Raw genomic sequence first — 16036 nt, forward strand, 5'->3', positions numbered from 1 at the left:
CGACCAGGGAGAGGTCAATGGGGGAAAAAGGAGACTTATGTAATACATTAAACAATAAATAACTTAAATTTTTAAAAAATGTAAATGCCTGTGTGCTACAGGTCCACTCTCTGTGCATTTGCCTACTCAGCTCAGGATCAAGAGACTAATCTAACCAACATTTCTAACATTTCAAAACAGTTCCTTTGGGAATGTTCAAGTATGAGCAATATTTTTAAAAATCATTGTTTCCAATGAATGTCATTTAGAGGAAAACTTTTAAAATTAAACAAACCTATCATTATAGAAAGATACACAAACTTGCCTTGCATACATTTTCTTAACTTTATGAATTTTTACCTCAACCATGAAAGCTTTATTCATGTTAGTAAAATCATTTCTGGATTCCCTGCAGAGCCATTTTCTTACACAAGTAAATCAACCTTATTATTCTATATTCTAATACAGAGTATGTCCCTCCTTGTCTGATGCTTTTGTTACACTTACCCCTTTATTCTAAAATTAGAGGCCCGGTGCATGAAATTCATGCCCTAGGGCAGGGGTGGGCAAACTTTTTGACTCGAGGGCCACAATGGGTTCTTAAACTGGACCGGAGGGCCGGAACAAAAACATGGATGGAGTATTTGTGTGAACTAATATAATTCAAAGTAAACATCATTACATAAAAGGGCACGGTCTTTTTTTTTTTTTTAGTTTTATTCATTTCAAACTGGCCGGATCTGGCCCGCGGGCCGTAGTTTGCCCACGGCTGCCCTAGGGGGTAGGAGGGGCCCCTCAGCCCAGCCTGCACCCACTCGCAGTCCATGAGCCCTGGGGGGATACAGTCGGACATCCTTAGCGCTATCATGGAGGCAGGAGAGGTTCCTGCCACTGCACTTACCAGCTGTGAGCCGGGCTTCTGGCTCAGCGGTGCTCCTCCTGTGGGAGCGCACTGACCACCAGGGGGCAGCTCCTGCTTCAGCATCTACCTCCTGGTAGTCAGTGCATGTCACAGTGACTGGTCATTCCACTGTCTGGCCTAAACCGGCTCTCCAACATCCCCCGAGGGGTCCTGGATTGCGAGAGGGCGCAGGCCAGGCCAAGGGACCCTACCGGTGCATGGATCGGGGCCAGGGAGGGACACGGGAGGTTGGCCAGCCAGGAGGTAGGGGGGACCGCGGGAGGGCTCCAGGGCATGTCTGGCCCGTCTTGCTGAGTCCCGATCAGCCAGACCTCAGCAGCAAGCTGACCTATTGGTCAGACCATTGACTGGTCGACCAACCAGTCAACTGTCTGCCCTCTGATGGTTAGTGCACGTCATAGCAAGCGGTTGAGTGGCCTTAGCATATCATTAGCATATTATGCTTTGATTGGTTAAACGGACAATCAGACGACCGGATACGTAGCATATCATGAGATAATACAAGTGAAAGTGCTTTCAAAATTAAAAGTATTATACAAGGATTTATTCCCATGTTACTATTATCATCAATAGGCTCTGTGTTGTTCCGTCCACTTTACTCTTCCTCCTCAGGCTGGAGACAGCTAAGTCACTCTGAGTAAAGAGTTTACGTTCAGCAGGGCTTGTACCAAGTAAAAGGGAGACTATGAGCAGGCACCTTTCCAGAGCAAATGACAGTAATAACAACCAGCACTGACAGCTTAGCACTTCAGAGTTTATAAAGTACTTTTCATCTGAGTACCTCCCTCCTTCAATCTTCATAACAACCCTTAACACATTAAGCGCCCAGTCAGTCACCGGTGACTGACACTATACTTTCTGTCCAGAAGACAAAACAGGCTGGGTGCTTAATGTGTTAAATGTAAGACCTAGAATTAACTACAAGTTTTAGATGAGAATACCGGGGCTCAGAGAAGTAAAATAAAATGCCTAATGTTTCAGAACCAGTAACTGCTAAGATTAAGACTTGAATGCAGTTCCTCTGTCTACAAATTCAAATCTCTCTCCAACCACATCGTGCAAAGAGGCCACTAGAGTAGCATAGTCTGACTCCTGTGTCAAAGGTTGCAACACTGCAGCCTAGGCCACCTCTACTGTTGACGTGCCCAAGACACAGTATCTGAGCTTGCTACTTCCCTAAAGCATTCTGTTCATGTTCCTACCACTACTCTAGCTTTTAAAAAAACATATAAACTACAGACTGACATTAGACCAACTAAAAATCAAACATCTTTTCTACATAAATTAACATATTCAACATTACTCTAGCTTTGTACTTCAATGTATTAAATTTAATTTTTGCACAATATTCAAGTCTATATAGATGATTCTGAATCAGAATTATTTTATTTAGTATATTAGATATTCCTCTAAATCTGCAATACTAATACTGCCTAATCATACCAAAAGAGCTTAGGTTTACTAATCTCAAATTTTCACTGAGTTCACAGAGGAAGAATCCATAATAATTTCCAGGAGACAGACTATAATGGCCTTGAGAATAAATACCTATAAGGATAAAAAATAGATCCAAATAAATGTAATACATGACAACATGCAATCTGTGCAGAAAGAGAGGCACAAAAGCGTGCTCTAGGACAGAGAAGAGGAAGTCCATTCAGCTATGAGATCAGAGAAGGTTCAAGGAACACAGGCTTGTGAATTGTGCCCCAATGACGGGTAGGGATAATAAGACAGCACTCAATGCAGAGAAAAAACCTAATCCAATATGCAGAAGTGGGAAAGTAAAGTACCTATTTAAAGGTAAGTATATAGTGTGGTTCTCTGTAATTTATATTCTATCACACTTTTCACTCCTCGATTTCCTTCCCTGGTTCCTTTTCTACCATATGATTCCAAAACATTTACCGAGCTATGTTCTTGGCCCTCTTCTCACTCCATACACTCTCTGATTTATTTTCCTCCTCCCGTTTTTCAACTAATATCCATGTTATGATTATTTCAAAATATGGACTTCCAACCCTGATCTCTCTCCTAATCTCCTAAGATCTCTCTCCTAGATATCTCCACTGGAAGATTCTCATAGGCACCTGACATTAAATACACATAAATACGATACCAAGGGCTCATGAAACCCAAGAGGAAAGGTAAATTCAAGAAATTATCTTAGAGATCAACTCCTCTGGATCTGGTAATTGATTGGATAGCAGAGTTCAGAAAAAAGAGTTCTTGCCCTTAGCCTGTTTGTTCTGTGGTTAGAGCATCAGCCTGCGGACTGAAGGGTTGTGGGTTCAATATAGGGCCAGGGCACAAACCTATTACCTCGGTTGCAGGCACGATCTCCAGCCCCAGTCCAGGCACATGCGGGAAGGCAACCAGTTGATGTATCTCTCTCACATCAGAGTCAGTCCTCTCTCTCTCTCTCTCTCTCTCTCTCTCTCTCTCTCTCTCTCTCTCTCTCTCTCTCTCTCTCTCTCTCTCTCCACCCCACTTGGAGGTAGTTACCTTTTGGCTTGCTTAGTTTTACACAGGAAAATAACATCTGGAAAAGGAAAATTAAGCATTTACTAAGTCCTTTAAAAAAATTTTTTTTGGTGGTTTTACTTTGGCTAAGAAACCATTTATTTTATTAAATACGTTTTAATTGATTTCAGAGAGAGGAAGAAAAAGGGAGGAAAAGAAACATTGATGAGAGAGAAACATCAGTAGGCTGCCTCCTACATGCCTGCTACTGGGGATCGAGCCCACAACCCAGGCATGTGCCCTGACCAGGAATCAAATCGTGACTCCCTTGGCTCATGGGTCAACGGTCAACCCCTGAGCCACACTGGCCAGGTTAATAAACCATTTACTTTATTCTCCTATTATATTACTTGAGTCTCAAGAGCTATGGGTATTTTAAAGTAAAATCATGAAGATGGGGGCGAGGGTGGTGGTTCCTTTTCTACCATATGATAGAAATGAGGGGGGGGGGGGGTAAAGGAGACACGTGTAATACTTTAAACAATAAAGAATTAAATAAATAAATAAATAAATAAATAAAGTAAAATCATGAAGACAAAAGAAAAAAAGCTTAAATGCATGTTTCTAGTTTCTAGTTCATACAATAAGTTAATGCTTTGTTCTATAGGCTGGACAAAGAAAGGCACACACCCATATGCAAATAGCTTGCTTTGCAATGGAGATGAAATATTTTCACCCAAAAACTGAGCTGAGTTTAATCAGAGTAGAAAAAAATAAAGAGGACAGAAAGTGTTTTCAGAAAAATTACTTGTACAAAGTGGCAATTCAATGTTTTTTATCTAGGCAACCCACTATCTTCCTGTGGCAATTCAAAATAATGACATTTTCTTTCACAGAATTCAGCAATGTATTTTTTCAAATCACTTATTTTCAATGAAAATAAAGCAAACCAGAGAAGCAGCAGAATATTCTGTTTGTATGTTTCCCAGCAGTCCAAATACGAACAAAACCAACAGGTCTAAGCCTAGGCTATAGCTGGGAAGGCTAGCAGTAAAAAGTGCTACAGGACAGGAGGTGTTCCGGACAGTAAGCCTGCTCTCTGTATATTGAGAGTGAAAGGGGTGGAGGTGAAAGGTGTTCTGAATAGTCTTTATAGTCAGAAAGGAGAAGGAAATTCAGCAAAAAATACCATTACAGACCCATGTCTTTAATATTTTCTCCTGGAAGCAACGGCGGTTCTTCCATTTCTGCTAATTTGTTAGACTCCCTCAGGACCTGGATTGGAAAGGGGAGGAAGGGACAAGAAAAGAAATATTTTTTACTTAAAGGTTAATTTTTTGCTGAATTTTAAGTATACTTGCTCTTATGTAAAGTTATAACATTATATTACACATACTATTTTAAATTATAAAAACTGTAGTTTTGGCGTGTGTAACACATAAAGCTGCAATTTTTCTACAGAGCATTTACTGAATGCCTACTTAGTATAAGGTATTATATACAAAACCCTTTACACATTTCCTCATTGAATCCTACACAACCCTTTAAGGTTAGGTGTTATTATCCTCAATCCTAGATGAGGAAGAAAAGGCCAGAAGTGACAATTAGTTCAAGATCACATAGCTAAAAAGTGTCAAAATCTAGATTTGAATTATAGTTTTCAGTGGACTACAAAGCCCAATTTCTTTCCAGTAAGGTAGGTCTAAAGGCCTTAATGCATTCTAACTCAGACAAAATCAAGCTTTTATGTAGATTTAACATTTAGAGAATTTAGAAATGAGTTGATAAAGAATCTTGTTGAAAAAGAGATATTAAGTTAATCAAAATCATGATCAATAATGTTTTACTAATTAGCTCCCTTATGAAAGATGCTACACTGGATTCCAAGAATGTAAGTCCAGTTTTCTAGTGGATTTACAACAAGAGAAGGAACACACACACACACACACACACACAAACACACACACACTCTCACATCACATATTAAACACAAGCTACCTCAAGCCACTCTGCTCCACCCCTTTCACTCCCAAACAATAAACTTCATTGTCAACAATTCTTTACCTCCCATTAATTCCTCAACCTTCTGCAATCTGGTTTTTCACATAACCCAACCCTTTCCAGGAGGGAGCCCACTTTCTTCCCAATAACCTCCTAATTATTAAAGACAATGGACATTTCCATCTTCATTTTTATTTCTTAGCTACTTTTGACACTATCTGCGCATCTCCCTGGCCATTCTTTCTCAATGACCTTTATATTCCTTTTCCTTAACCCAGTGGTTCTCAACCTTCCTAATGCCGTGACCCTTTAATACAGTCCCTCATGTTGTGGTGACCCCCAATTTCATTGTTACAAATTGAACATAATTAAAGCATAGTGATTAATCACAAAAAACAATATGGAATTATATGTGTGTTTTCCGATGGTCTTAGGCGACCCCTGTGAAAGGGTCATTCGACCCCCAAAGGGGTCGCAACCCACAGGTTGAGAACCGCTGCCTTAACCTTTCCTGTTCCTCAGAGGTTTGTCCATTTTTCACTTTACTCACTTCCTGATGATCTCATACTCTATGACTTCATCTAATATCAATTACACTGTCAGCAGAAATTTTTCTTGGACTCTATTTCTACACATCCAACTGACTAATGTTCCTCCCCATCTAGATGTCCCACAGACACCTTGAACTCAACAGATCTTAAATTGACCTGCGTTCCATACTTAGCAAGTAGCACCACCATCCATTTCGTTGTCTAAGCCAGTTCTGGGGGAGGGCTGAGCAGTGGTCTCTGTAAGCAGACATGCCTTCTACTTTAACCTTGGTTTGTTTCATTAGAGTGAGAACCAATACCACTAAAATAAATGATTCTCAAACATTTTTTAAAGCTTTTGACTTGTATTTATTTCAATCCAAAAAGTAGACTTAAAAATCTTCAATAGAAGGTTAAAAAGGAAGAAAACACAAGGTGCTAACTGCCCTAAAGGACACCTTCTGTAGACCCTCAAAACTGGGCTAGATCTCTCCTGGGCATGAGCGCCAAACTGGCAATTACCACCCACTTTAAGTGCCTGTCTTCTTCCCCACCAGACTCCTAGGGAAGAGGTACCCTATCTTATACACTTTTAAATACTCATTAGAAATGTAACAAGAGCTACATATGTACTTTTTAATTGTCTAGAAGCCATATTAGAAAAATAAAAACAGTACTAGCTAGTTTGGCTCAGTGGATAGAGCATCAGCCTGTGGACTGAAGGATCCCAGGTTCAATTCTGGTCAAGGGCACATGACCAGGTTTCGGGCTCAATCCCCAGTAGGGGGCATGCAGCATGTAGCCAATCAATGATTCTCTCTCATCATTGACGTTTCTATCTCTCCCTCTCCCTTCTTCTCTGAAATCAATAAATATATATTTAAAAAAAAAAAGAAAAACAGGCAAAAGTGATTTAATATATTTCATTTAATCCAATAAATCCAAACTACTGTCATCTCAGCATGCAATAAATATTTTAAAAATATTAATGAGACATTTTATATTTTTTGTTTATACCAAGCCTTCAAAATCCAGAGTGTATTTTATATACACAACACATCTCAATCCAGACCAGCCACATTTCAAGTGCTCAACAGCCATATGTGTAGTGGTGCTTGGATTGAGCATAATCTAATTCTTCCTGATAACCAAATTATTCCTTAGTTTGCCGTGGCCAAGTTGCTTACTTGGTTAGAGGGTCGTCCTGATACCCCAAGGTTGCAGGTTCAATCCCCAGTCAGGGCACATATAGAAGTCAGCCAGTGAATGCATAAATATGTGGAAAAACAAATCTTTCTTTCTCTTTCTCTTTCTCTCTCTCTCTCTCTCTCTCTCTCTCTCTCTCTCTCTCTCTCCCCCCCCTCTCCTTTTTTTCTCTCTCTTCCCCCTCCCGCCATTCCTCTCTCTCTAAAAATTATTCAATAAAAAAAAATTATCCCTTAGTTTAAGTCAGGTGCTTAGGAAGGAGTAGGCATCACTACCATAGCTCAGTGCTCAACTAAGACCAATAAGCTAAGAACTACAAAGAACAAATTCATTCTGTTCAATAAATCTGCAATCTGAACAAATTCACACTTCTGAAAGTTTAATATTTTATCTCATAAAGTAATCTTACTGCAGTACCTAAAGAATTAAAATACATATTTGCCTTTTATATTCCAAATTCTAAAACTCAAAAAGGTCATATGTTTTAATGACATCTAGTTGCCAGTTCTTAATATGTAACATAGTCATAGAAGAAAGGAAGAGACAGAAGCAGGGAAGGAAGGAGAGAGGCAGGAAGAAAGGAAGCAGACTGAGTCTGTGAGGATGCAGAAAAACAGGATAAAAATGCAATTTGCAAATATGTAAATTACCTGGACTCATATCCTGACTGTTCTACATGCTAGCTAGGTACTCTTACTCCGGGTGTCCAACTTCTTTATTGCCTCATTTTCCCATCTATAAAATGATAATAATTATAGTATGCCACAAAAGGATTTTATAAAAATTAAATTAGTTAATAACTTAAGGCATTTATATCAGTGTTGACATAACATATACTCAATAAACATTTCCTACTACAAATAATAAAAATTAAAACTAAACTGATTACCAAACTCTGGTAAGAATTTCTACTGATTATGAAAACAACATAATTAGATTAAGAAAGATACAAATAATAACACAGTATCTTTTAAAAAAAAAATCAAACAATGATCCCCATGAGAAAGTCTTTATCTTCTGCCCATCGTCTACCACGTGATTTGGAAATACAAAGATTATAGCCCTTACAAAGCTGGGCAGTAGTTCCTTTATTTCAGAGGTGTACTTTCTTGTAGCTGCTACAGTGTTGTTCCCCATGACCGCCTTCCTCTCTTTCTGTATTTCTACTTTCAGAAGGAATTTGCATATCGAAGAATATATGTGTATTGTATACAGGAGTGGAGAGGAAGGTAGTTCTGGAAGAGGCACATGGTAGCATAAAAGGTCTAAGAAGTAAAGCTTTATAATGTGAGAAAAGAGACAGGGAACTCAGTGCATGCTGAGAACCACAGGCTCTCCTATCCCAGGACACTTTCTGACCAAAATGCCAGAGAATAAGGGCAGTGAAGAGAAGGCAAGGCAAGACCCCATCTTCGTCCAGAAAGGCTACACTAGGTGACAGACTTTTAACAACAGGTGTACACCAGAGGTTATGTATGAACAAGTCACATTAGAGCCACAGATATAAAAAGAACTCAAGCAAGTGAACAGAGCAAGGCGGAGGGCAACCCGTACCCTACATATGTTGGCCATCACTGGTTTTGAACATGGCTATCTTTCATCAAACATAAAAAAAAAAGGGGGGGGACCTAGAAGAAAAGATTATTTGACAAGGAAAAGGAACTATCAGCCTGATGCTCAACAAAAGAGCAGTCTTCTGAAAATAATTCCCTATATACATTACAAGAAACATTAATAAACTAGCTGGCATACTCAAAAGGAAATCAGCCATATCTCCTAAGGAACAGGAACAAACGCCATAAGGATAGACACACTGAGACTAAGAAATGGGTCATAGAAAGAATGACTGCAAAAAATTTAAAAATGTAATAGCAGAAACAAAATCTGTGTTGGAATTAAGAACTAAATTAATTATTCAGAAAACAGCATTTATGTTGAAGGGCAACCATAAAAATTGCTCCACAAATTTATAGAAAAAGAACAGAGGTAAAAATCATGAGAGAAGATGATAAAGAACCAATGAAAGAATTTTATTTCCTAAAGAAAAAAGTCAAAACAGAATAGGAACAATAATCCAATACATAATGGAAGAACATGCTTTTGAAATAAATAATGACTTTCTAAGCTTGTTGATCAAAATAAGCTTACCAGATTCCACAAACTTAAAAAAATGAACAGAGATATACCTAGGTGCATTTTAGCAAATTCTTCTGAAATATAAGAATTAAAAGACAAACTTTGAGTACACAGGCAGAGAGAGAGAGAGAGATAATGTACAACAGCAAGATCAGGCTGGCTTCAAATTTATCAACTATATTCTAGAAGACAACAAAATGTTATCAGATCTTTGAAGAAAAATGCTATGACCTCTCTAATATGATTGATGGTAACAGGAAGTAATTCTCAGATATGCCATGTCACCAAAAATATAATCCACATGTTCTGCTTTTGGGGGGGAAATTGCCTGAGGGCAATTAAGCTGAAAGGGGGAAATCGAAATTAAGAGTTCTATATAAGAAATTTGTGGTGTACAGCAAAGACTTAAGTTGTTATATCCTAATGACCCTACAGCCAAAAAAAAAAAAAAAAAAATTCCTGCCACCATACTAACATCTCTGAGTCTGACTTTCATATTTATATCAAGATAATAATATCCACCTTACAGGTTTGTATGAAATGAGACAGTTGAAACATAAAGGGATTTGCAAGGTGCTATATTAAAATGTAAGAAATACTTATCAATCACTTAACAGACACATCAACAGAAGTTTTCACCTCATCTCACAATATTCTATTCATGTGGTGTTTTGTTTCTCTGCTCTAAAACAAATAGGGATTAATGACACCTTACAATCTAATAGCAATAAACACAATATCTCCATAATTCCATAAATAAAATTTGATATACTATACAAAATAACATACACAGAATTAATATTTGAGACCGCATGACATAAAGAGAACCACCACCTCACAAATTCTTCAACTACTGACTTCTAGATTTAGCTACAGAAAAAAGAGCACCTTATTCTAAAAAAAGCAATTAAGAGGAATGATATCAGCATCATGGCAGCATAAGATGTCCCTCATTTTGTTGCCTTTTAACTTCTAAAATTTGGCACCTCTCCATAAATAAATGGGCCTCCGTGGGAGCCTTGAAATCCAGCACCATATGCCAAGGGAGCCGGAAAGGGTCTCTCCCACTAGTGCATCAGGTAATAGGCAGACAGACCCCAGACCCAGGTAAGGGCTGTGGAATCAGCAGGAGCCTGTGAATTGACTCCAACCCTCTTGATTGCAGGAAAATACTGACGTGACACATACAGATAAGAAAGCCTTGCCCTGACCGGTTTGGCTCAGTAGATAGAGTGTTGGCCTGCGGACTCAAGGGTCCCAGGTTCGATTCCGGTCAAGGGCATGTACCTTGGTTTCGGGCACATACCCAGTAGGGAGTGTGCAGGAGGCAGCTGATCGATGTTTCTCTCTCATTGATGTTTCTAACTCTCTACCCCTCTCCCTTCCTCTCTGTAAAAAATCAGAGATATATATATATATATATATATATATATATATATATATATATATATATATATATATGAAAGCCTTAATAGAAATCCAGGTTTCTGCAGAAGTTCCAGCACTCCACTGGGGCAAAAAATATATACAAGTTTGATGCATCAAAGTGGATAAGAGGAACTTTGTCAGCATCACCCTTGCCCAGGAAGCGGCACAGCTTAAGAGGAAGTCAGGGATCCCTCCCTGTGGGGGAAAGGGCGAGGAGTAAGCACCCAACTTCCCCAGTTGTGGGGCTGCTAAAGAAACCCATCTCTTGCCCACAGGATTCAGAGTATTAAAGCAAAAGTCCATTACTTGGAGAAGGAAGGGGTTCAGGAAAGTGGCAGATGAGAGTATCAGAAGGCATTAAAGAGATGCAGTTTTCTGTGTTCTAGACTCCAGCAAAAAGCCCATCCATAAGCTGTCAGAAAAAACCTCACCCAAGGATTCCTTCACCTGACCCACAGGAACGCCCAAATCCCCAAGTGCCAAACCCATACCTTCCTGACTCTGGAGCCAGCTCTTTTTACTAGTATGTGTTTCAGAGGGCTACAGCAAGAGCAAGCTCAGGCAGATAGAGAGTGCATGCAGAAAAGCTGGGGTCTGTGGGCAAGGGAGAAACCATAATTATGAGCTGTACTGCCACCTTTGTGACAATGAAAGAGAGGTTCCCACCAGTTAGCCTGGTTTACTGTAAGATCAACTGCTTAAGAATCCACAAGAGGAAGCAAGAATTGTACAACAGGGGTATTCAATCATATAAGGTGAGAGACAGCCCCAGAATATAAGCTGACCAAAAAAAAAAATCCTTCATGAAGGCAGCTAGTACAGATTGGAGGAGGGGACTGCTACTTCAAATGCCAAAACAGCAATGCAAAACTACAAGAAACATAAAGAATCAAAGGAACATGACATCACCAAAAGGTCACAATAATACCCCAAAAATTGAACCCAAAGACAGAGATCTGTGATTTACCCAATAAAGAATTAAAAACAGCTGTTTTGAGGGACCTCAATGAACTAAAAAAAAATTTTAAATTAAATCAAGAAAACAATAAATGAACAAAATGAGAAATAAACTGAGATAGAAATCATAAAAACAACCAAACAGAAATTCTGTTGCTGAAGAATTCAATAAACGAAATGAACACAAGACAGAGTACCAACAGCAGAATAGAACAGGCAGAAGACAGACTCAGTGAATTAAAGGATAGGAACTTTGAAATAACCCAGTCAGAGGAGAACAAAGAAAAAAGAATGAAGAGTGAAGCAAACCTATGATTTATAAGACACCATCAAGAGAACCAATATCAGAATCACCAGAGTTCCAGAAGGTGAAGAAAGGGAAACGGGGCATAAAGTTTATTAGAACTTACAGACCAGGGGAGAGAACTGGACATCCAAGTGCTTAAACCAGCCGTGGGCAAACTATGGCCCGCGAAAAGAATAAAACTAAAAAAAAAAAAAAAAGACCATACCCTTTTATGTAATGATGTTTACTTTGAATTTATATTAGTTCACACAAACACTCCATCCATGCTTTTGTTCCGGCCCTCCAGTCCAGTTTAAGAACCCATTGTGGCCCTCGAGTCAAAAAGTTTGCCCACCCCTGGCTTAAACTCATAGATCATCTCATTATTTCAATTCAAAACAATCCTCTCTAAGACACATTATAATAAAACTGTCAAAAATCACAGATAAAGAGGGAATACTGAAAGTAATAAAAGAAAATTTCTAACCTATAAACCCTTATTAGGCTATCTAGGCCAGTGGTTGACAATCGGTGGTCTGGGAACCACTGGTGGTCCATGAGGTCTGAAAGGTTGGCGACCGCTGATCTAGGCCCATGGTCAGCAAACTGTGGCTTGCAAGCCACATGCGGCTCTTTGGCCCCTTAAGCCTTAGGAGTGTCCTAATTAAGTTAATAACAATGTACCTACCTATACAGTTTAAGTTTTAAAAAATTGGCTCTCAAAAGAAATTTCAATCGTTGTACTGTTGATATTTGGCTCTGTTGACTAATGAGTTTGCCGACCACTGATAGACCAGTGGTTCTCAATCTTGGCTGCACATTAGAATCACCTGGGAATCTTTTTAAAATCCTGATTTCTGGGCCTCATCCTCCAGAAATTCTGTTTCTTTGTTATGGTGTGGTGCCACAACATTAGTAACAAAGAAACAGAATTTCCTGAGGATGAGGCCCAGAAATCAGGATTTTAAAAAGAGTCCCAGGTGATTCTAATGTGCAGCCAAGGTTGAGAACCACTGCTAAGGACAGATTTCTCAGTAGGAACCTTACCACCTGGGAGAGAATGAATTGATATGCCGAAAGGAAAAAATGCCAGCCAAGAATACTCTATTTGGCAAAGGAATCCTTCAGAAATGAAATACTTTCCCAAACAAACAAAAGCTGAGTGAGTTCACCACCATTACATCTGCCTTACAAAAAATGCTAAAAGGAATTCTTCAAAACAAAAAGATGCTAATAGTAAAATGAAAATGTACAACTCACTGGTAAATATATAGTCAGATTCAGAAAAGTCTAATTCTGTAATAGGATCCTGCGTTAACCAACTGACCGTGTTATAAACATTAACGGAAAGAGTATTAAAAATAATTATAGCCAGTATAATTTCTTCATGAACAATATAAAATGAGGTAAACTGTGACATTAAATACATAAAATGTTCAATGCAATCTCCTCAGAAATAGAAAAAAAATCCTAAAATTTATATGGGACCATAAAAGATTTCAAATAGCTAAAGTAATCTTGAGAAAGAACAAAACTGGAGGCATCATACTTCCTGCTTTCAAACTATATTACAAAGTTATAGCTATCAAACCGTATGGTATTATCATACAAACATACACACAGAATAATGGAACAGAATAAAGAGCACAGAAATAAACCTATGCATATATGATCAATTAATTTACAACAAGTTGTCAAGAATATACTAGGAAGAAAGGATAGTCTTTTCAATAGTGCTGGGAAAACTGAACAGCCAAATGCAAAAGAGTGAAATTGGATCCCTATGTTGCACCATACACAAATATCAACTCAAAATGGATTAAAGACTTGGAAATAAGACCTGAAACCATAAAACTAGAATAAACCATGGAGGGTAAGCTCCCTGGCATCAATCTTGGCAATGATTTTTTTGGTTTTCCCACCAAAAGGAAAGGGAACAAAAGGAAAAACAAACAAGTGGGACTATATAAAAAGCTGTGTAGGGGAAAGGAAACCATCAACAAAATGAAAAGACAAACTACTGATTTGGAGAAAATATGTGTAAAGCATGTATCTGGCAAGACATTAATATCCAGAATACACAAAGAACTCATAAAACTCAGTAGTGTGTTTGGAAATTTTTATAATATTGGGAAGGGGATTAAGAATTTTAAACTTGACTAGTCATGTAAAGGAAAATCACTGCAGACCTCTGATGAGATTAATAGCATGGTCAAAGAGGTATACAAAACTGGATATAATAAAGACAAAATGATAATAATCTAGGAGAGAAATAGCAAAATCCTGGATTAGTAGAAATAAAGTGGTATTAGAAGCAAAGAGAAATACTTGATACTTGTTGAAAAAAGTAGTTAAATGTGACCAGAGGCTTAATAAACAAATACAATCAATTAATTAATTTTTACTTGAGAAGAACTGCATTTAAGATATGTCAGTAATGGAAGAAGAAATGCAAATATAACAAAGAAAGGAGGTAAGATCAAAACAAGAGGACAACTCAGAAATGCGAGGAGCCTACAAAAGGGCTTGTGGAATTAAAGCAGCAAAGCCAGACTGATTCATCAGGTTTTTCTGCATTCACATGGAAATACCTTTAGTGGGAAAAAGTTATATAACTCTCCCCCGTCTGAAAGGAGGAGAAAAATCCCCTCCTGGAGAAATCCCCTGTAACACATAAAACACTTTTCTCTTGCTGGGTCAAAATAGTGTTATTAAATGACTATCCAACCTGTTTCCCATCAGATTCATTAGAACTGCCTGCTTCCGGAGTTCTGGTTATATCAAAGATAAGATTATATAAGGTCTGCTCTTTGAATACAATACAATACTTAATCCTTTTCTTATTATCAAGAAGTCTATAAATCACATTAAAATCTTACTGGTGAAAAAAACACACAGATAGAAATTTCTAATACTTTTTATATTCCTAAAATCAATTCAGTTTTGCTCTCTCCCCAACCATGTTTTTCCCCATTGTCTTCCATGCCCTCTTTATCAAGCTCTGTAAATTTCCGTGTGATTTTAACCTACCTCCCATCTCTCCTTCTCTCCCTGATCAGGAAATTATTATAAAGGATCTGCAAGTGGTAAGTTTATGGATCAGTTTTCACATGGAATGTCAGATGACAGATAAACAGGCAAGAAATTTTTTGAAATCTGCAGAACACTAAATTAAAATCATCTGAAAGGGAGAAATGAGTCTGTAGAAGTTACAAACTATCCGCCACAGTTTCTTTATGTGCTAAAACAGTAGAGGAAAAAATAATGAACTTATTCTTCATTGAATAATTCTATTAAAGAAAATTGTTTACATCAATTTTACTTTAGTCTATTTTTTTATACAACTTGATTGTGTCGACGTAAGAAACTTCCAAACCCGTAAAGAATCTTTATGTGTTTATTTGAGCCAAACTGACAAGTTATGCCAAGGAGCAGGATCTCAAAGGCTCCAGAAGATAATAGTTTTGCAGTTACTTTACTGCACTTAAAAATCAAAGCAAGGGAAGGAAGGTTACATGAAGGTAGGAGAAAGCAAGGCAGGAGACTCTCATGCTTCAGAAGGAGGGATCTGTAAGGGGGCATTTAAAAGGTATGTTATTTGGATGCACAGAAACAATGAACAGGGCTTAAGGCAAAAATAAGCCTTTAAAGTTATATTCCTGGAGCATCACTCCCCACCATGACCAGCCCAGTTAGGAATTTATAATCAGATCACCGTATGAGGTTACTTTCCATAGAACCCCTTTTTCTTCCACAACTGACAAACCACAAAGTAAGCAAATGAATCATACAAATAAAATCTGAACAGGGTAGAGTCAAAGACTGGCATCTGGGATGGATCTTATTGGTTATACATTTGAAAGCACATCCAAATTCAAGCACAGGAAGCCCTTTCTTTTTATAACACTGCCAAGAACAATTTGGTTTTGAGCTGAAACCACAATTAGCAAACATTGGATAACATTACATCACCATCAACGATTCAACAACAAAGGGTATCTAAGAGGTACAGTCTGAAAAGCATCACTTCATGCTACAGGTTGAATTGTGCCCTCCCACAGATAAAGATAGGTTGAAGTCCTGGTTGACAGTACCTCAGAATGTGACCTTATCTGGAAAGGTGGGGTG

The 16036-nt window shown here is 38.2% G+C and overlaps 1 protein-coding gene across 3 annotated transcripts in view; it reads right to left on the reverse strand.

Annotated features, from left to right (window-relative positions):
• MTMR2 (myotubularin related protein 2) overlaps positions 1-16036 on the reverse strand; it is a 93436-nt gene that overhangs the window by 33538 nt on the left and 43862 nt on the right. For all 3 annotated transcript variants that reach the window (XM_081100153.1, XM_081100152.1, XM_081100151.1), the window contains one exon: positions 4564-4639. In XM_081100153.1, coding sequence (XP_080956279.1) covers positions 4564-4609 — 46 coding nt within the window. In that variant the 5' untranslated portion in view covers positions 4610-4639. The remainder of the gene's footprint in view (positions 1-4563; positions 4640-16036) is intronic.

This window comes from Myotis nattereri (assembly GCF_964212035.1).
Source record: "Myotis nattereri genome assembly, chromosome: 9".
In the NCBI taxonomy this organism is placed as follows: domain Eukaryota; kingdom Metazoa; phylum Chordata; class Mammalia; order Chiroptera; family Vespertilionidae; genus Myotis; species Myotis nattereri.